The sequence below is a fragment of the Eptatretus burgeri genome, chromosome 3 (assembly GCF_056783735.1).
Source record: "Eptatretus burgeri isolate ZD-2024b chromosome 3, Ebu_testis_v1, whole genome shotgun sequence".
Lineage (NCBI taxonomy): Eukaryota > Metazoa > Chordata > Myxini > Myxiniformes > Myxinidae > Eptatretus > Eptatretus burgeri.
In genome coordinates this window covers 93,990,675-94,013,259 of record NC_140963.1, presented here as the reverse complement: position 1 = coordinate 94,013,259, position 22,585 = coordinate 93,990,675, and the positions used below count along the sequence as shown (strand labels likewise).

Sequence of the window (22,585 nt, the reverse complement as noted above, 5' to 3'; positions counted from 1 at the left end):
GTGTTCGCTCTCATACGAGCCTCGACAAGGAATACAAATGTTTTTCTTTTTTAAAACCTCACATATGAAACCCAAACCCTAACCTCACATGAAATATACCATCAGAGATGGGGAATCCCCCGCTATTGAATGATGTCATACATATTCCAGATAATGAGGGAGTTGAGTTGGAAACAAGACCCCATTTGGTCATCATCCCAAAAAAGTTCCCCAGGGGTGAGGAACGTAGTAACCAAAAATAATTGAAATCAGATAAGCGGTTTTCCATTTATTATGAAAAAATGTTTTTCAAGATTGTCACCCCAGTCGGCCATCTTCGATCCGGCCACGCCCAAAATCAATGGGGTTCTTCCTTTTCAGGTGGTACATGTGTGACTCAAATTTCAAATCGATATGGCGAAGAGTTTTGGAGTTGTCGCACTCACAGCTATAAATGTTGACGCCCGGACGGACGGACGGACAGCTGGACGACCCGGGTGACAACAATCGCGCCCTTCTGCTGTGCGGCGGGGGATAAAAACCAAACCCGAACACCCCAAACCCAACCCGAACCCTCACATGAAAACCCAAACCACAACCTTCATTCCCCAAACCCAAACCCAAACTCAACCTTTACCTTCACACTTAAAACCCAAACCCGAACCTTCACACTTGAAACCCAAATCCAAACCCTAACCTTCACACCTAAAAGCCAAACCCTCACCTTCATATCCCAAACCCAAACCAAACTCTAATCCCCAGATCATTAATCATTTTTACACATTTTTTTTTAAAAAACAACTCAACGAATTATAATTTTTTTAAAGTTTAATGTTTTTTTTGAGCAGTTCAATAAGAATACAAGGTCAAGACAGTTTTTCAACTCAACAAAGTTTTTGGTTTTTCCTTCCAGTTCCATCTTAAGAATGAAATTTCAGTTGTTTCAAGTTTGAAAAAGTGGAAAGGAAGCGATATATTGTAAATTTGTCTCAGGAAATCTCAGGTCTTCCCAACACTTTCTTGATTTTGCTGAAAAAGAATAAATAAATACATGATGTCTAATATCGAATTAAATAATATATAACCATAAATTTTTAATCAACTGAACTTACCACTCATCAAGCACCATCCAACCAAGAATGCCATGGATAGATGGTTTAGAACTCCAAAGGTCTCCAAGATGGAACTCGTTTTTCGAGTCTGGAAGGTCGGTCTCATATTTTGCGCCCTCAAGGTGGAACTCTTCTCCTGATTTTCCCGAATGTTTTGGATCATCAAGGGAGAATTGATATGCTGGATCAAGGCAGAACTCTTTTCTGGGTCTCTGCACACACATCAGCTGAAGGAAGTGAAAACCACTGTATATCACCACATTGATAATGTTCATCATTTTAATACCTTCTAACACAATCCTGGAAACACTGTATTCTCTCCATTGCTTTCTGCATCTCAGTTCAATTTCCCTTTCCTTTTGCCTTCAATTTCACACCTTGATTTTCTTCATCACAAAGTCCCACAGGCTTTAATTAACGTTTTTCAAATAATAAATTTTAATGCAGGAAAAGTTTATAATTGAAAAAATATGAACTTTCTACTCATCGGAAAAGGCGACGTTTCGGGAAGAATCCACTCGCCTTGGTCACGGCAGATGAGGAATGAGGAAGAAGCTGGAAATCTGCCACGTGACATCCAACCTGCTTCGATTTAATTACCAACATTCATCGATTTAATTAATTAATTTAATTGCATCGATTTTTTTTTACCAACATTCATCGATTTAAATAATTTTAATGATCATCCAGTTGCACACAATGAATTATATACGGATACATTAACACTCATGCCAGACTTTCACCAACTGGATGAATTTTTGGTGCTTGTCTGGATAAGAGTTCAGCAAAACATTCGTTTGTTCCGAACACTTTTGAGACACAGACAGAAAGGGAGACGATGGGGATGAAGAACATGCAGTTTATATCAAGTTCGGAATAATTTGTAATGTAAGGCAAGAATCTTGGCAACTTACGTTCCAACCGGTCAGATGGTTTCATTCGAGGGGGTGGAGGGAGTAAACGAGCACCTCTTCTGAGGAGTCTTCAGAAAAGAAACAATAAAAACATAAAAGAATAAATACATTGATATCTTCATCAGTTTAATAACTTGTTCAGGAAAGGGCACAGAAGGGAATGCACTGATGGAACAGGTAAGGACGAAAAGGTGAATAATCCAATCGAGGGAAGTTAAACGTCTTGTGATTTCAGCTGCATCACGATGACCATGTTAATAAGTTACCTTCCCACCAAAGTTATAATTACAATGATCTCCACAACTAAGAACATTCTTCTTCATCGAAGGAAGTATAAACAGCAATGTTTATAAAAGAACAAGTGGCAAAATGTATTTCAGTTTAACGTCCCGATCTTGGGGTTTCCTGTCTTTACACCGAGTGTGGTCACCCCAACTGCCCAAAGTATCGAAGAGTGCTTACCTGTTGAAGGTCCTGCATGTCGTATGACCTGTCAACATCGTGATGTTTCTGCTGTTGCTGTTGCAGCCCCTCAGTAACATGTTGCTTGTGTTGCTGTTGCAGCCTGTGATCACAATGAGGGTTCTGCTTTTCCTACAGCCCCTCAACACCGTGCTGCTTCTGTTGTTCCTTTCGACCCTGTTTACCCTGAAGAACTTTAGACCCCACATGACCCTTTCAACTCCTATATATCCTTTGACCTCTTTGACATTTATACCCGCAGATCCTTGAGACCCGTTGAGACCCCATAGATCCATTTGATCCCTTTTTTTGTTAGAGCCCGTATGACCTTTACACCGTTTGAACTGCTTTGACCCCTTAAGAACCCTTTACACACCACACAAACATCCAAATAGTCTTTTTGCAACAGAGACTACTCTTTTCAGCAGGTGATATGCAAACTCGTTCCTCCCAGAGGGTGGTAAACTGTGCTGATGACCTTGTCTCATCGAAAACTACTTGGAAAACTGCAACTGAAATGAAATCAGATTCCTGGAATTTGTACAACACAAAATAGAGCCTCTCCCCCTCCTCCCCTGCGAACCTGGTGTTCCTGTCCTCAATTGGAATCGTCATTTGAACAAAGACATTCATCGTCCCCATCCTCACAATGACATCCGTCATCATCACAATCACATCCATCATCATCGTCGCAATCACATCCGTCGTCTCCATCATCACAATCACATTCCTCGTCTTCTGAATCAAATCTCTCATCATCATCATCTTCCACTTCTTCCACATCTTTATCCTCCCCATCAGGCTCATCTTCTCCATCAACTTTCTTGTCCTTTCTGTGAACACACAAGAAAAACCAGAACTTCGTTTGAGAGAACATTTCTCTGTGTAGCACAAATGTATCAATCAGAGGACCACCAGAGATATAAACTCCAATAACAACATATTCATCAGTAGAAAGGTCCATCGGGATCATAGTTTGCTGTTCTTAATTTGAAGATCAATCATAAAATGAAGACTTGTGAAGAACTTTACCGGAACCGTTTGTTCATCCATAAATAAATCGCACAAAGCGAGTTGATGATAAGTATCACCATGGAGATGATCCCAACAGCAAATTCAAATCTCCCCCAAAACGACACGAGTTGTCCAACATCCATCGGACCGAAGATGGAACCTTCCCCAAAGATCTGCGGACACGGATATAACAAGTTTAATAAATAAATGTTACTTCAATGAAAACAGGAATCAATTTACTTCATAACAATCCTTAAATAGGATCCTGTCAAACTGAAATTGAAACAGGACGTTCTGACCATAGGCCCAGTAAACAGATCAAACATTCCAGAACAGGTGTGGTTTCCTTGTAACAAGATTTAAGAGAACAATTGTTCACATCGTAATCAAACCGTCATAATTTCTTGAATATCACAATCTGCTCCGTTCCTTTAACTTCCTTTTCATTCTCATCAATGGGATCTTTAAACCTTTATCCTCCGTCCATCAAGGACGGTCTTTCTCTTCGTTTCCCACTTACCTGGTAAGACTTCCTTATAGTCCAGACTCCTGGACGCACTTGCAGGTGTGCCGGAAACATATCCTCTTGAAATTCTTTGAAAAAACTCAAGAGCACAACAAGGTACGACCACATCGTAGCAGCGAATGTGGCAGAATGGTTGAAATGTTCAAAAAGGTGAACACACAATGCATCCCACCGATTGTCTTTGTGACGCTGCAAGCATTGTTGTCATGGTAACCCCATTGCGTTCCAAACGAACCCATTTCAGTTTTCATTGTATCATCATCCCATGTATTATATGTAATTATATCATGGTTTGTAATATTTGTGTACATGTTGGCCTGAAAGTCGTTTTACCCCTCACCAGAAAAGCATTCATTCTTAAACTCTTGAAATACAGGTTTTATTGTGCAGCACTGTACTTATTATATAAAAGAAACACTTTTTGTCTTTGTTTGTAATCCATCAGTATGGAGATGATCAACATCAATATCTTGAATGCATCCACATTATAATGTTCAGCACTGTTTGCATTCGCAATCAAATGCTGTCCAATAGCAGATGCACACGATGTTGGGATTGATGCTGGAACCTTCCTTCAAGCAGGTACCGGCTGTATTCGTGTACCAATGGTGTTTTTCCTGATGGACAAAGGGACGTGATGATTGATTCTATCAGTTGGAATCTGGGCAGTTCTGCCTCCATACCAAGCATCACAGCGGCACTTGAACTCATAAATAATTTATCTCTAATTCCAGCAGTGTGTGTGTGTGTGTGTGTGTGTGTGTGTGTGTGTGTGTGTGTGTGTGTGTGTGTGTGTGTGTGTGTGTGTGTGTGTGTGTCTGTGACTGCAGTTTCTCGACGACCGCCGGTCCGTATTGATCAGACAAGCGGTTCCCAAGTTACGGCCATTTATCTGTTGGCCAATGACAAGGCATGGTGCCATGACGTCACGAATGACGTCACAATTAAGGTTTATTTATTTATTTATTTTTTGCACGATCGACGGTCCGATCCGACTGAAACTTGCCAGGAATATTGCTGGGGCCCCGCGGATGTGCTTTTCAAGGTTTGATATTAATCGGACGAGCGGTTCCCAAGTTACGGCCATTTATCTGTCGACCAATGACAGGACAACACAATTCTTCTTCGTTTGATATGACGTCAAAATTGACGCTAGGGACCTGAGTATGTTTCCCAAGTTATGGCCATTTATGATACGGTTGGTCCAATCTAATTGACATGACGCCCCAATCCAGTCATCGTTTATGCACCGACGGGCCCGCCCTTACGGGCCCGTACTCGTATTGCTAAATTTTAAGGCAGGCAGACCATCCTTCTTAACTGCAGGAATCAGATGTCGAGAGGTGAAAATCACTCTTGGACAAACAGCGAGATACATGTTTGAGATGCATCTTTTGATTTGTTCCTCATATCTTTGCGTTCAAGATATGCATTCAAAAATTGAGGAGAGGACGAAGTACATCACATCTCTGAACACCAGAAGTAGCATTTATCTATTCCATGGACCCTGTGTTATGTCGGCAAACAGACTTTGTCCACTCTCTTTGCGTATTTGTGCAAAGAAGAAGAACACGAACTCGTCTCATGATCACAGATGTTGATGAAGAGGATTCTGAAACAGCCTCAGGGGCTCTGTCTCAGACTTGGCAACCTCCAACTGGAGAGCTGAACACTGAACTGAAAGCCTTGTGGTTTTCTTTTAGTCTGTTTTATGGAAATGTCCTTCAAATGTCTCAACTGATTAACTTTCTTTTTTAATTTCTGCACAATAAAACCTCTCTGTTAAAAGAGTTTAAGAACAAATGTTTATGTCTTGTGGGGTTTGTAAGGGAAAGACTCAAAAAGGGTGTGGATGGGGAAATTAATGGGGTGAAGCCAGCATGAGGATTGAGTTTAGAAATTGAGCTGTTAATGTTAAAATTGTGGTTTCCGTTATGTTGGAGTTCAAGTCAATACCACCCATCATTTCAATGATGGGAATACTAAAGGGGGAGGGAGAAAAATAGGGGGGAAGAGGGTGAGTGAGAGAGTGAGAGAGTGAGAGAGTGAGAGAGTGAGAGAGTGAGAGAGTGAGAGAGTGAGAGAGTGAGAGAGTGAGAGAGTGAGAGAGTGAGAGAGTGAGAGAGTGAGAGAGTGAGAGAGTGAGAGAGTGAGAGAGTGAGAGAGTGAGAGAGTGAGAGAGTGAGAGAGTGAGAGAGTGAGTGAGTGAGTGAGTGAGTGAGTGAGTGAGTGAGTGAGTGAGTGAGTGAGTGAGTGAGTGAGTGAGAGAGAGAGAGAGAGAGAGAGAGAGAGAGAATGAGAGAGAGAGAGAGAGAGAATGGGAGAGAGAGAATGAGAGAGAGAGAGAGAGACAGAGACAGAGACAGAGACAGAGGAGGAGCAAGGAGGGATGGGGAAGGGAAGACAGTGTGAGGTGGAGCAATAATTACCACCCAGAAGCGTCCAGAGAAAAAATCCAGACGTGTCTGGAGCCAAGCTGAGAGAGACAAACACTGCTTGGACATGTCCGGAGACAAACACCGCCCAGACACGTCTGGAGAAAAACACCGCCCAGACACGTCCGGAGACAAACATCCCCAGGACACCTTCGGAGACAAACCCCGCTTGGACACGTCTAGATAAAAAAACCTGCCCGGACACATCAAGAGACAAACGCCATCCAGACATAACCACTGTCCGGATATGTCCAGAGACAGACAGAAAGAGAGAGAAGGAAGGGGGAGAGTGAGAGACATGTGGGAGGAGGGTGCTGCACTGTATTGGGAGGGAGACGAGCAAAGATGGGACACAGAGAGAGAGAGAGAGAGAGAGAGAGAGAGAGAGAGAGAGAGAGAGAGAGAGAGAGAGAGGAGAGAGGAGGGAGGAGGAGCAAGGAGGGAGGGGAGTGATGAGGGAGGAGGGATGGGGAAGGCAAAAGAGTGTGAGGTGAGAGGAAGGAAAGGCAGACGTGCGGTGGAGCAATAATTACCACCCAGAAGCGTCCAGAGAAAAACTCCAGATGTGTCTGGAGCCAAGTTGATAGAGACAAACACGGCTTGGAGACGTCGGGAGACATACACTGCCCGGACACGTCTGGAGACAAACATCGCCCAGACACATCCGGAGACAAACACCCCCCGGACAAGTCCGGAGACAAACACCGCTTGGACACGTGCGGACAAAAACCCTGCCCGGACACGTCAAGAGACAAACACCATCCAGACATAACCACCGTCCGGATATGTCCAGAGACAGACAGAAAGAGAGAGAAGGAAGGGGGAGAGTGAGAGAGATGTGGGAGGAGGGTGCTGCACTGTATTGGGGGGGAGTCGAGCAAAGATGGTACACAGAGAGAGAGGGAGAGAGAGGGAGAGAGAGGAAGAGGGGGAGAGATGCTTTATCAACACACACACACACACACACACACACACACACACACACACACACACACACACACACACACACACACACACACACACACACACACACACACACACACACACACACACACACACACACACACACACACACACGGCTGATTTTGGCAACGTCCCAAAAACCTCGAGTCGCTTTCACCGAAAAATAATTTTGCATTTATATTAACTTTATATAGATGTTTCAGGGATATGTTCACAAACATTAATCTTTAGAAACAGCTGCGTCTTACGTGTGGAAAAAATTTTTTCTCTGTAATTTCGAAAATAGGTTAATATGGAAAACGGCTCGAAAATCGGGTGATATTTCAGAACTCGCTCAGGGTGACGGGGAACGAACCACTCACTGAGGGTGTCAGAGCAGGAACCACTCGTTCAGGGCAGCAGAGCACAAACCACTCGCTCAGGGCAGCACAGCATGAACCACTCGCTCAGGGTGACGGAGCACGAACCACTTGCTCAGGGCAGCACAGCATGAACCACTCGCTCTGAACGAGGTGGCGGGCAAAAGTTTCTTCACTGAATGAACGAATCGCTCAGAAGGACATAGCGCAGGACTGCCATCGACTGTAAGGCGATCAGTAAGTGGTTTAAGTGCTCATGCATGCAATCCAATGAAATGCTTGATAAGGAACGGTTGGCCAGGTTGTTGCTGCATATCATACAGGATACCTTTAACTTTAAAGCCGGTCTTCACTGTGCATACTGCAGTTAATGAAATAGAAGGAATTCATTCAATTCATGACTTTATCCACAAAAGAGTTGCAGCTTCATGAAGAACAACCCTGGCGACATCGCAAATTCAATCGCCGGTGAAACAAACATTGCAGACAATGCACCATCTGCCTGCTCATCTGTGTATGCGTCACTTGGTACATCTGTTCGGGGTCCATGTAAACGCCATAACTTTTTTTGAAACCTCCATTTTTCACCAGAGTTGCTTTGATTCCCTGCAGAGCATCTCGCAAAATATCCGAAAACATAGACACAAATCTGTTAGACGCAATAGATAGGCAGCCCCTGTGGGGGACATGGCGTGAGGTCGAGCAATGAATGTATTGAATCATAAAGCTCAATGAAGCTGGTCAATTTTGGCATGTTCCTGCATTTTTTGTTCACTCAATATAATTCTCCAAACAGGAGAAAAGGATAAGTTTAATGATTTGGAAATTTCACATTTTTCTGTGTATCGCTTGACGAGGGAACATAGCCTTGCTTGCTTAAAGTAAATAGGTATATCGGCTGAGTTATAAGACTTTATTTCTTTAAATTATCAGATTTCACAACAGATTTCAACACTTATTTAGTCTGAACGATATCCGATCCTCAAAACCGAAATAATATTTTGAGGATATACTTTAATTAGGCTGTGAGAGTCGATCGTGGAAAATCGTATCATATAATGCATGAAATCACCCCAAGCTCCAAATGTGAAAACTACAGCACTTACAAAAGCGATGTCCACAGTGATTCGTACCTGTGATGAACAGGTATTCGATAATATGAGTTGGGAAAGTGAAAGAAAAATCTTTATCGTTAAGAAATTGTTGCGGGCTGTTCCAAGTCAGGGCATGGTTGAGCAGGCCAAAAAAACATGGCGGCTTCAGACTCCAGCGAGGTTACCCAAGAAACGTGTTTATACCCCAGAGCGAGGTGGCCGAGGATCGCCTGATGAAGGATATAATTTAAAAAGGCCATCAATTAATTATATTCAAAAGGGGTGTTTGCGTGAACTGAAACAACCAATTTTCACTCTTGCACTTCCTTGGAATTCACTTTGTATGCATGCACAGTTTCATGATGCTGGGATTTATTATTTTTGAGTTATGGAGGAGACATACACACACACACACACACACACACACACACACACACACACACACACACACACACACACACACACACACACACACACACACACACACACACACACACACACACACACACACACTTACACACACACACTTACACACACACTTGTATGAGCATTTAACATTTCCTTCGCTGTTCTCACACGAATCTGAAAATCTCTCAAAATATTCGTTCGAAGATCGAGTTTCTCACCGAGCAGGTGATTTTCTCACCCTCATGGGTCATGCTGGACATGCAACCGTTTCATTCCTTTCATTTACCCCGCAACCAAAGGTGAAGGTGGTTTTGTTTTCACCTCTTTCTGTCTGTTTGGTTGTTACGTGCAAAATCGAAGATTATTCAAGTAAATTGGTTTGTCAATATTGTTATTACTTGACGAAATTACTTAAAGATTTTGTCAAGTATGTTGGTCGGTTCAGTTTGTGAGTTTGTTTGTGTGTACGTCTCGCTCTACAGGTCGCATTTCGAGTCGGAATGTCATGGAACTTCACCAATGGACTTATTGGCCACCAGAATTGAACCCAATAACTTTTGGCATGTCAAGGTCAAAGGTCAAGGTCAGGAAAAATTCCTGAAAATCGCGAAAATCCGTATCTTTTAGCATGGGCCGATTTTCAAAAATTCATGTCTCCGCCAAATCTTAACGGATTCCTTTCAATTTTGAAACACGGACATTGGAGGGGAGTATCTTTGACTGGATTAAAAATTGGTCACATCCATTACGGATTTAGGAGGAGGCAGGAATTTTGATTTAATTTTTTAATTGTTTTGTTTGTTTTCCCTAAAAAACTATGTTTAACCCCAAAAATACCTATTATCGCTCAATATTCTCGATGGTACGCGATTTTGGTGAATTTCGTAAAGTCCTGGCACTATGGGCCATTTTTTTTCTGTCTGTTTGTTTGTTTGTTTGTTTGTTTGTTTGTTTCTCGACTGCAGGTCACAATTTTAAACCGATCTTCACGAAGCTTCATCACTTGGTACAGTTTGTCATAAGGATGAAGCTTATTGTTTTTCAGGTCAAAATGTCAGAAGGTCAACTCAATATAGGGCAAAGGTCAACAACTTTGGTGAGATTTATAAAATCCTCAATTTTCATTGATCTACTTAAAATTTGAAGAGGATTGAAATTTCAGGTCAATTAATTAAACCAACCAATTATTTTTGAGGTCAACATGGACCAAAAGGTCAGCATAGGCCTAAGGTCAGCAACAAAGTTGGTGTTTCTAAAATCCACAATTTTCATCTGATTGACTTGAAACTTGAAGAAGATATATATTTCAGGTCACTGAATTCAAACTGCGAATTATTTTTGAAGTCACCATGGACCAAAAGGTCAGCATAAGCCAAAGGTGAACAACTTGGGTGAGATTTCTAAAATCCTCAATTCTTTATTTCTAAATTCCTCAATTGGTTCTTCTGACCACGTCGTTGTAAAAGTGGACATCTCTCTGGCTATTATCAGAGAACCACCTCACCGCCGTCGAGTCTGGCATTTCACTCAAGCTGATTGGCAGGATCTCCAAGCAGCCATCAAACTTGCAGATTGGTCTCCTATCGCTGCTTTCTCCAACATCAACTCATCCTGGGAATTCGTTCAAAGAAACTTGCTCTCCCTCATGCACAGATTTATCCCCTCTCGTCTTCAGTTGTCCAAACCTTCCTCCCGCCCTTGGTTCACTGAAGCTTCTGGCGAGGCAGTTGTCCTGAATCAACTTGTGTTATCCTCATGGAAAGCAAACCCTACTGAGGGTAGTCTCAGTTCCTTCCATAAAGCTTGGAACAAGTGTGTAGCAACTCTCAGGAGAGCCACAAAACATCATCTTTGAAAGCTCAAGTCCGAACTTTCAAACCGCTCTCCCTCATCAAAAATCGTGGTGGTGTCTAATCAAATCTGTTTGTGGTGTATGTTCCCCCTCCATCCCCTCCCATACCTCAAATGGCCGCGCTGCGGACACCGCCCGTGAAAAGGCTGAATGCCTAAACTCGGTGTTTGCAGCTAAATCTTGTGTCCAAAACCCAATGCTTTCTCTACCCACCTTACCCAGTCACACCCAACTGTCCCTGGACTTTGTGTCCTTTTCTCCTGACAAGGTGGAGAGCTTGCTGTCAAACCTCAACTCAGATTCTGCAACCAGTCCAGATGGCATCAGCCCACGTGTCCTAAAAACCTGCTCTTCTGCTCTTGCTCACCCTCAGTCTGCATTATTCACCCTCTCATTTACCCAAAGTCATCTGCCATCTGCTTGGAAAACAGTAAACATTCCTGCCCTGCATAAAAAATGTGCAAAAACAGATCCCTGCAACCACAGACCAATCAGCCTTCTGCCAATCATCAGCAAGGTTATGGAATCCATCATCGCTTCAGACATTAAATCCTTCCTCTTCTCCAATGGCTTGATTTCCGATCTTCAAGTTGGTTTCAGTCCAAGTCACCCGACCCTGGATATGCTGCTTCTGCTCTCCCAACAATGGATGGAGGTCCTCAATGCCGGACATGAAATCAGAACCATATCGCGAGACATATCGCGTGCGTTTGACACGGTCTGGCACCCTGCCCTGCTCACCAAACTCTCTTCCTCTGGTATCCAAGGCCATCTGTGCTCATGGCTCGCAGACTTCCTCTCCTATCGCAGTCAACGGCCCAAAATGGAGTTCTTTCATCCCCTCTTCCTGCCAGGCTGGACTTCCTCAAGGTAGCGTTCTGGGCGCTGATGACTCCGCCCTCTGCCATACCATCTGTCATCCCTCAGACCGGCATGCTGCAGCTTCTTCGCTCACTGCAGATCTGGGTAAAATCACAAACTGGTCCAACACGTGGAACAACGTGAGTCAGACGTAGAGATCCTCCACGAGGATCTAAAAACTCAACGAATTTTGATTTTTAAAACAGTTTATTATGTTTTTTTTGAGCAGTTCAATAATTATACAAGGTCAACAAGTTTTTCAACTCAACAAAGTTTTTGGTTTTTTCTTCCAGTTCTGCCTTAAGAATGAAGTTTCAGTTGTTTCAAGTTTGAAGAAGTGGAAAGGAAGAGATATATTGTAAATTTGTCTCAGGACATCTCAGGTCTTCCCAGCACTTTCTTGATATTGCTGAAAAAGAATAAATAAATATATTACATGTCTCATATCAAATGAAATAATATATAACTATTAATTTTTAATCAACTGAACTTCCCACTCATCAAGCACCATCCAACCAAGAATAACATGGATAGATTGGTTTAGAACTCCAAAGGTCTCCAAGATAGAACTTATTTTTCGAGTCTGGACGGTCGGTCTCATATTTTGCGCCCTCATGGTAGAACTCTTCTCCTGATTTTCCCGAATTTTTTGGATCATCAAGGTAGAATTGATATGCTGGGTCAAGGTCGAACTCGTTTTCTGGGTCTCTGCACACAGATCAGCAAAAGGAAGTGAAAACCACTGGATATCACCGCATTCATAATGCTCGTCATGATAATGCCTTCTTACACAATCCTGGAAACACTGTTCTCTCCATTGCTTTCTGCATCTCAGTTCAATTTCCCTTTCCTTTTGCCTTCAATTTCACATCTTCACTTTCTTCATCACAAAGTCACACTGGCTTTTAAGACACGTTTTTCAAACAATTAATTTTAATGCAGTTAAAGTTTATAATTGAAAAAAGCTGAACTTACGACTCATCGGAAAAGGCGACGTTTCGGGAAGAATCTACTCGCCTTGGTCACGGCAGATGAGGAAATGAGGAAGAAGCTGGAAAACTGCCACGTGACATCCAACCTGCTTCGATTTAATTACCAACATTCATCGATTTAATGATCATCCAGTTGTACACAATGAATTATATATGGATACATTAACACTCATGCCAGACTTTCACCAACTGTTTGATCTGTTTGGTTCTTGTCTGGCTTGGAGTACAGCAAAACATTCGTTTGTTCCAAACGCTTTTGAGACACAGACAGAATGGTTCCAAACGCTTTTGAGACACAGACAGACACAGACAGTGAAGAACATGCAGTTTATACAAAGTTTGGAATAATTTGTAATGTAAGGCAAGAATCTTGGCAACTTACGTTCCAACCTGGAAGATGGTTTCATTCGAGGGGGTGGAGGGGAGTTAACGAGCACCTCTTCTGAGGGGTCTTCGGAAAAAAACAATAAAAATATCAAAGAATAAATACATTTATATCTTCATGAGTTTGAAAACTTGTTCAGGAAAGGGCACAGAAGGGAATGCACTGATGAAACAGGTAACGACGAAAAGGTGAATAATCCAGTCGAGGGAAGTTAAACTTCTTGTGATTTAACCTGCATCGTGATGACGATGTCAGGAAGTTACCTTCCCACCAAAGTTATAATTACAATTATCTCCACAATTAAGAACAGTCTTCTTCATCGAAGGAAGTATTAACAGCAATGTTCAATAAAAGAACAAGTGGCAAAATGTATTTAAGCTTAATGTCCCGATCTTGGGGTTTGCTGTCTTTGCACCCAATGTGTTCACCCCAACTGTCCAAAGTATAGAAGAGTGCTTACCTGTTGAAGGTCCTGCATGTGGTATGACCTGTCAACACCATGATGTTTCTGATCTTGCTGTTGCTGTTGCAGCCACTCAGTGACATGTTGCTTGTGTTGCTGTTTCAGCCTGTGATCACAATGAGGGTTCTTCTTTTCCTGCAGCCCCTCAACACCGTGCTGCAGAATTCTGTTGATGCTTTGCTCGTTTCGACCCTGTTTACCCTTAAGACCCCACATGACGGTTTAAACTCCGATATATCCTTTGACCTCTTTGACATTTATACCCACAGATCCTTTAGACCCGTTGAGACCACATAGATCCATTTTGATCCCTTTTTTTTGTAAGAGCCAGTATGACCTTTTCACCGTTTGAACTGCTTCGACCACTTCAGCACCCTTTACACACACCACAATAACATCAAAATAGTCTTTTTGCAACACACACGACTCTTTTCAGCAGATGATGTGCAAACTCGTCCCACCCAGAGGGTGGTAAACTGTGCTGCTGACCTTATCAAATCGAAAACTACTTGGAAAAATGACAACTGAAATGAAATCAGATTCCTGAAAGTTGTACAACACAAAATGGAGCCTCTCCCCGTCCTCCCATGTGAACCTGGTGTTCCTCTCCTCAATTAAAATCGTCATCGGAACAAAGACATTCATTGTCCCCATCCTCACAATGAAATCCGTCATCGTCATCGTCACAATCACATTCGTCTTCTCCATCGTCACAATCACATTCGTCGTATACATCGTCACAATCACATTCGTCGTCATCGTCGCAATCACATCCGTCGTCTCCATCATCACAATCACATTCCTCGTCTTCTGAATCCAACCTGTCATCATCATCTTCCACATCTTTATCCTCCCCATCAGACTCATCTTCTCCATCAACTTTCTTCTTCTTTCTGTGAACACAAAAGAAAAACCAAAACTTCGTTTGAGAGAACATTTCTCTGTGTAGTACAAATGTATCAATCAGAGGACCACCAGATATATAAACTCCAAAAACAACATGTTCATCAGTAGAGAGGTCCATCGGGATCATAGTTTGCTGTTCTCTGTAGTGTCCGGAGGGCAGCGCGACTCGGATAGTCGTGAGGGTTGTCGAACTCTGTTTATTGCCCGTCCGAATGCACACTATTACAGACGACACACAGACGACTCAGGCGGCGCGAACACCTATATCCCCTGCAGACACGTGACCACCAAAACCACTCCTCCACGCCTTCACAACGCTCCCCGCATTGTGCCCTGCCTACACATGCCAGTACACCACACTCCTCCCTCCTAAAAATATGATTATAAAATGACCATTATAATGATAAGCATAATTGGCACAGAATACCATGACATAAAAGCAAAGAGGAACAAAAACGAAAATAATCAAAAAGCATAGGCACCACCACACAGAAAGCAACCAGAGCCAAAAACGGCATTAATCAGGCGGCCGCGAACCTAAACCCAGACGAGACGGCACAAAAGGAACCGTGCTTCATCTGCTACCCGTAACCCTCATGCCGTTGGTGTAATCCGGCCCATAACTCAGCCCTCTATCTCCATCACACCATATAACGTGTCAATGTGAGCGAGTTGAATTTCAAAGCAACAGACAGGTGCTCGAATACTGAGTCGCACGACGAACCCACAAAAACCCTGACCACGTTAAAGATATCAAGAAGCAAGTTGGGAAGCACAGCATCACTACGCAGCAGAAGCGCCCCCAGGCGGCTCATGACTACACGCCCTCCGGCGAGGTCGCGATGACCTCCCGAGCGAACCTCCCCCGGCACCATCAAATGCCCCCGGTCGACAAGGCGGCACATCTCCACCAGACACAACCGAATCAGATAAACATTCCGAGCCTGGAAGCCCCACGGCGCCAGCGCAGCCGACCTTGGCGAGACCAGACGTTTGTGCTGCACGACGCCAGGCCCGTCTGACCTTGGCCATATCAGGGATGGGCGGTGACGCTGAACAGCGCCGTCGGCTGGGCGCACCATCGATCCCATAACAAACCCACGCATCACATCCAGCCAAGATCTCAACGCACGTCCGAACAACCTTGGCGAGAACAGAGGTTTGTGCTCCAGGGCGCCAGGCACGTCTGACCTTGGCGAAACCAGGGGTGGGGATAACACTGAACAGCGAACCAGCCCCGGCTCTGAGCCGATCTCTGATTCCCACACCAAAACCGTGCATCCAACCCAAACGAGAAAACCACGCACGTCCACATGGACGGTCAGCGTAGCCTGGAGACATATCAGTGTTATACCACAGCAAAAACATCGTCCGCTCCGACGCAACCTTCCCCTCACGTACAGCGCGTCCTCCCAGCATAATCCCCACACATGACAGGGTAGCGAACCGTGGGCTGCCCTCGCAGCTGGAGATCGGCAAGACCTCTTTAATCGCCACGATCGCCCCCAAGCCCTTCACATCACATCGATCATATCGGATATCCCATCGATTGATCCCAGCCAAACATATTATGCTCACACGCGAACTGTCGGCATTTATTTTAACAATGCTAAATCGCATCACTCGTGCAGCGAGAATCAAATACGCAACAATTAGCAACCCACGAATCACATCGTGTGTACGCCTCTTGGTTGTCGTTGCGACGTTGCGATAACTTGCTTGTCGTCGATGGTCGCGTTCCGCGAACTTCCTGAACGCGACCGGCTCGCTCCAATTCCCCGCTGAAATCGCCTGAACGACACGGGTGTGCACTGTATCATGAGCGCAGCGGGAGCGCGAGAGACCGTCGCCGCTGGCATGGCTCCCGTTGCTCCAGACACATATATAGTCGTCGCCGGAAGCAATGAACGGCAGCCCATGTTGCATCGTCGCGGCTCCTGCCACCAGAACCTCGCCCTCGGGTCTCGAAGGAGGCACAGGTGTACCTGGAGGTATGAACTCCGAAACAGGAACCGCGAGCCCCTCCCCTCGCACCACAAACCGCGAGAGCGCAACCCGCTGACCTTGATGGGCGACCAAGACATGTGCCCTGCCAACCGCCGATAGTGCTTCACCGGTATACGTGCGCAATGAGAGTGTATCACGAGCGGACTCAACTCGAAACACGATCAGTGCCCCGATCATCTCGACCTCCACTGTCATTGATCTTGTCACCTTCGGACCAATTGAAAACAGGTTCAACATCGGCAGCATCAGTGCCCCGATCATCTCGACCTCCACTGTCATTGGTCTTGTCACCTTCGGACCAATTGAAAACAGGTTCAACATCGGCAGCATCTCCTGCTCCGGGTCGCCGGGATCGCTCTGCCCAGGCTGCACGCCTCGACCCGGGGCGTAAAAGCGTACGCCATGCACAAAACACCGTACCGGCAGCAGGTCTCGACCCGGGACGTAGGGGTCGCTCCGCACACCGCCATCCATGCCCGTTATGATGGGCAATGACTCTCGGCACACACACCGTAGACGTCCCCGAGCGTTCAGACCGCCGTCTGACTGACTGCATTGCAACGCTCGGTCACGACCCGCACCGAAGACCGTGCGTGCGGCTGTGCGCGCTTGGAACATCGCGCTGACCTCCGGATCATCTGCTGCGCACCGACCAGAGACCCCGGACATTCCTCAGAGCTTTTGAGCTGAACTTAATGTCCTCATCCTTTAGCCGTGGCATTGCAGAAACCATTCCCGAGGCTTGCAAAGCAGAAATAAAACGAACTCCGAGCGCGGCCGTCGTTCACTCAATGTGACCCGCAGGCACCGGCGAGACGTCAAGCTGCAGGACTCGACCCGCACCGAAGACTGTGCATGCGAAACTCGTGATGCGCTTACCTGGGACCCTCGCCAGGTGTCGAACTCGAACCGCGCGAGTTGCGCTGAGCTTCTCGCTTCAGCGATCCAATCGCCCCGGCCAAAGACTCCAAGTCAATACCGACGCAACCCAGGCACTTTGCACACGCCGATCCGAAACAGACTCGTCGCCAATGTGTGTCCGGAGGACAGCGGGACTTGGATAGTCGTGAGGGTTGTCGAACTCTGTTTATTGCTTGTCCGAATGCACACTACTAGACTACACACAGACGCCTCAGGCGGCGCGAACACCTATATCCCCTGCAGACATGTGACCACCAAAACCACTCCTCCACAACGCTCCCTGCATTGTGCCCTGCCCACGCATGCCAGTACACCACTGGCATGCGTGGGCATGCGTATTCCAATTTGTAGATCAATTATAAAATGAGGACTTGTGAAGAGCTTTACCGGAACCATTTGTTCATCCATAAATAAATCGCACAAAGCGAGTTGATGAGAAGTATCACCATGGAGATGATCCCAACAGCAAATTCAAATCTCGCCCAAAGCGACACGAGTTGTCCAACGTCCATCGGGCTGAAGATGAAACCTTCCCCAAAGATATGTGGACATGGAGAAACAAGTTTAATAAATTAATGTGACTTCAATGAAAACAGGAATCAATTTCCTTCATAACAATCCTTAAATGGGATCCTCTCAAACTGAAGTTGAAACACGATGTTCTGACCATAGGCCCAGCAAACGGATCAAATATTCCAGAACAGGTGTGGTTTCCTTGTAACAAGATTTAAGAGAACATTTGTTCACATCATAATCAAACCGTCATAATTTCTTGAATATCACAATCTGCTCCGTTCCTATAACTTCCTCTTCATTCTCATCAATGGGATCTTTAAACCTTTATCCTCCGTCCATCAGGGACGGTCTTTCTCTTCGTTTCCCACTTACCTGGTAAGACTTCCTTATAGTCCAGACTCCTGGACACACTTGCAGGTGCGACGGAAACATATCCTCTTGAAATTCTTTGAAAAAAAAACTCAAGAGCACAACAAGGTACGACCACATCGTAGCAGCGAATGTGGCAGAATGGTCGAAATGTTCAAAAAGGTGAACACACAATGCATCCCACCGATTGTCTTTGTGACGCTGCAAGCATTGTTGTCATGGTAACCCCATTCGGTTCCAAACGAACCCATTTCGGTTTTCATTGTATCATCATCCCATGTATAATATGTAATTATATCATGGTTTGTAATATTTGTGTACATGTTGGCCTGAAAGTCGTTTTACCCCTCATCAGTAAAGCATTCATTCTTAAACTCTTGAAATACAGGTTTTATTGTACTGTACTGTACTTAAAATATAAAAGAAACACTTATTTTAATTTAAAAACATCATTTAAAAATATCTGAAGGGAGTAAGCACTGGCATCAAGGCGAAAAGAAACAGCCTGCCACGCTTCCAGCATGCTTCGGTAAAACAGAGGGATCGATGTCATGTCCACGCACTTCGTATCAAGAAGAAAAAGCTCGTCACCATAGCCTAGTTTCCCAGCTCGCTTCAGCAAGCAATGGGCAAAGGCGATCCATGGGACGTCAGAGCATAGAAGCCTTCCTGCTGAAAGGAGGCGAAAAGCCATCACTGCTCGTCACATCTATTAGCCCCTGTCCACCTTCTGCAGTCGGCAGACTTAGCATTCCTGGCCGGAGCCAATGCTTTCCCCCCCAGAAAAAATCTACAAAAAAGCTTTGAAGTTTTTTAAGGATAAAAACTGGGGCCTGCAGTGCCTTAAAAACATGCCATAGCATTGATGCCGCAATATTATTAATGACCAGAGTACGACCCCGGTAGGAAAGGTGCCTCAATAATCCCCTCCATTTTATCAACCGCTGCTCAGTTTTTTGAAATAAAATCTTGAGTTCCAAGAAAGACACCGAGGTCGCATATTCCTTCATTGGTCCATTCAAGCTGCCCGAGTAAGGTTGGAAGGGGAGTTTCATTCCGTGGACCTAAGTAAAAAGCTTTGCTCTTTTCCAAATTAACTTAAGTCGAGCTTGCCAAGCTAAATTCCTTGACAGACTCAACCAAAGCACGAACATCGTCATCAGAGTGCACAATTGCGCAGAGATCATCCGCATAAGCAATGGTCTTTGCGGGATTTTCTAACGGCAGAGGATAAAACCCTTGTACGTAAACGATGTAGTAAAGGTTCAATTGATAGGGAGTATAGAAGGCCAGACAGGGGGCACCCTTGACGAATACCCCTGGTGACAGGGAAAGGCTGACTTAAGATGTTATTTACTTTGAGCAAGCTAAAAATATTATTGTACAATAGTTTAATAAATAAAATTTCCCTTAAAATCAAACCCCCGTAAAACAGCAAAGAGATAAGAATGATAAATCGTGTCGAAAGCTTTTCTTCGTCTAAAAACACTAGACCAACATTGCGATGTTCAGCAATACAAATGTCGATCATGTCAAGTACAATAAAAATGCTATCATGTATTGTCCTTTTAGGGATGCAATAACATTGATCGGGGTGTACAATCTCCCCAATCAGAGGTTTGAGGCGGTTGGCAAGAACTTTTGAGAAGATCTTGTAGTCCGTGCAGAGGAGCGAAATGGGACACCAATTTTTATGTTGCTGGAGGTCTCCTTTCTTAGGTATGAGAGCAAGTATAGCCCTGCGACAGCTGAGTGGTAGCAAGCCTAATTGTAGGCTATCAATTAAGAGGTCAAGCAACTCGGGTCTCAACAAATCCCAGAAGGCTTTGTAGAACTCTGCAGGGATTCCATCAAGTCCGGAAGCTTTACCTGTGGGCAAAGTTTGCAAAGCTGTAAAAAGTTCGTCAACAGTCACTTCCTTGTCAAGTTGTTGGCATGAAGATTCGGACAAGGTGGGCAAAGAAGTGGTTAAGGAACTAATCATGTCTTCTTTCGTGTTTCTGACGCAATACAAGTCAGAGAAGTTTTGTTTCGTCAAGCTTCTGATGTCTTTTGGATCGTATGTTGTTCGGCCTCATGGTGCCTGCAGCAAAGTTATTTGCTGGTTTCTCTTTTTTTTGCACTTCCAAAGCAAAGAAAAATTTGGAAGGAGTATCAATAGAGCTGTAGTTCTCCATTCGCAGCCAAATTAGAGCCCCTCTGGCTTGTTTTGCACAGAGTTGAGCAAGGAGGGCTTTCTTTGTTGCTATTAGAGAAACAGTCCTTTCAGCACTGAGAGTTGGAAGGCTTGACTGGAGAGACAATATTTCTTTGGCAATTAGAGATTGCAGCGCAGATTCGTTCTTTGTACAAAAGGAGCTATATTGCTGACAAAAGGTTGTAATATGGGTCTTCGCATTGTCCCACCATTGTGTGAGGCAGGAGTAGGAAGGATTCCGTCGTAGTAAAACTCCTCAAAAGGTTCGAAAGGCGACAGAAAACGCGTCATCATGCAGAAGACTCACATTGAAGGTCCAATGGGCAGTGCCACAATTTCGAGCCGGGGAAAGTATATGAAGAACAACCATGTGGTGGTCTGAAAAACCACTTGGGGTGAGGTCAACATGGTCTCTGACATTTAACGAGTCATTATTAATGTAAAATCTGTCTCGCCTTGCAAGAGATAGTCGGCCATTTGCACATCGGCACCACGTGTATTGCCGTGCAGATGGGTTCTGGAGTCTCCATACATCCATAAAGGAGAATTTAGACAATGCTCTATTTTAGGGTATTGTACTTGGTGGGTGGGGCTCTTCTCCATTACGATCAAGGGTGGGATACAATGTGAAGTTAAAGTCCCCACACAGACAAACAAGACCAGCAAAAACAAGGTGTGTGAGGAACATTTCTAACTATGTGAAAAATTCTATTCTTTACATTCTCGTACTTGGTGAGTATACATTTATTAAAGTGTGTTTATAACCGTTATAAAGGAAATTAACTGAAGCTAAATGCCCTTTAATAACCTCCTTAAAAGTGACATTTTCAGGTCAGAGAGAAGGATTTCAGTAAAAAGCTACTCCAGCACTAGGGCAGATCAAGCTACGAAAGAACCATTGTCCTTTCATGATGCGAGTCCATTCGCTCATGCACGAGGAGCTACATCTTGTTTCTTGAAAAAGAACAACATCAAAATGTTTTTGCTTGACAAGCAACTTTACCTGAGCTTTACGCAGGGGTGAACATCCCCCATTTATATTTAAAGTTACAATAGAGAAGGTCATAGTGTAGGTGGGGAAGGTTTGTCAGGTAAAGGAAAGTTGGGTTGCGCTTGTAGCTCCTTCCGAGCTTTCAATACAAACTTTCTATGGCGGAAAACTTGTGACTTAGTCACACCAAGTTTTTCAGCCTGAAGGAAGAGACGTTGTGAGGAGTTTATAAAGCCAGACAGGTTTGGGAAGAAGGTTATAAATTTAACGTTTTTCTTTCGAAAAATGTCCTGAAGAAACTTTAGGATTTCCATGGGCGATACATCATCATCATCACCCACAAGTTCCTTGGCTATTGCTGGGTCATTCCAGACTTCGCTACCAGCACGAGAGGCAAACGACGAGGCCCCATCTGAGTCATAATCCGAGTGGCCTTTATTTTTCTCCTCACACACCGAAGCCGATGCTCTTACAACAGGAATATCGTCTTCTACTAAAAGTGTAGCTGTTTGCACAGCGGGAGTTTTAAAAACGTAACAGGGATTACCGTTTTTATATCGGAGGCTTCGCACTCTCCCTCTGGGGCTGCCACGTCTTCTGCCTCCATTACCTCAGACACTTCGTCGTCAGCAGGGCGCGGGACGAGAGCAGGTTTATGGTTTTTCATTTTAGTTTCAGTGACCGGAGTGGTGACCACAACATCTTGGGGCGTTGCGCTCGGTCCTTGTTCATGAGAGGGATGAACGGAAGCGTCTTCCTCCGTTTCAGCGAACACACTGAACCTATTCTGCAGCAGAAGACCAGCTGCAGGAGCTTGTGTTTCTAAAAAAGAAACATTATGTTCATTCGACGGTGCTAT

At 44.5% G+C, this 22,585-nt stretch overlaps 2 protein-coding genes across 12 annotated transcripts in view; both read right to left on the bottom strand.

The window, feature by feature from the left end:
- Positions 1-827: 827 nt before the first annotated feature.
- Positions 828-22,585, bottom strand: part of LOC147030469 (uncharacterized) — a 35,391-nt gene continuing 13,633 nt past the window's right edge. For 2 of the 11 annotated variants that reach the window (XM_085874564.1, XM_085874558.1), the window contains 2 exons: positions 13,817-13,844; positions 7,456-13,422 (listed from right to left, as the gene is read on the bottom strand). Coding sequence is in view for 3 of the 11 variants with exons in the window: in XM_085874567.1 (XP_085730693.1) it covers positions 13,375-13,422; positions 13,817-13,925; positions 14,641-14,712; positions 18,041-18,165 (354 nt within the window). In the remaining 8 variants the exon portion in view is untranslated. Of the gene's footprint in view, positions 1,009-1,091; positions 1,304-7,455; positions 14,713-18,040; positions 18,196-22,585 lie in introns of those variants that run through there. The other 9 variants (XM_085874567.1, XM_085874566.1, XM_085874562.1 and 6 more) reach the window with 9 other exon arrangements.
- LOC147030470 (uncharacterized) lies at positions 2,789-4,798 on the bottom strand. The gene is made up of 2 exons (XM_085874568.1): positions 3,500-4,798; positions 2,789-3,300 (listed from the first exon to the last, which is right to left on the bottom strand). Exons 1-2 carry the CDS (start codon positions 3,622-3,624, stop codon positions 3,066-3,068), a joined length of 360 nt encoding a protein of 119 aa, XP_085730694.1. The 5' UTR covers positions 3,625-4,798; the 3' UTR covers positions 2,789-3,065.

Excerpts from the sequence above, each read along its gene's own strand:
- LOC147030470 (XM_085874568.1), bottom strand. The coding sequence starts at position 3,624 with ATGGATGTTGGACAACTCGTGTCGTTTTGGGGGAGATTTGAATTTGCT. Across the intron at positions 3,301-3,499 it reads TGGATGAACAAACGGTTCCG|AAAGGACAAGAAAGTTGATG; the intron begins GTAAAGTTCTTC and ends GTGTGTTCACAG.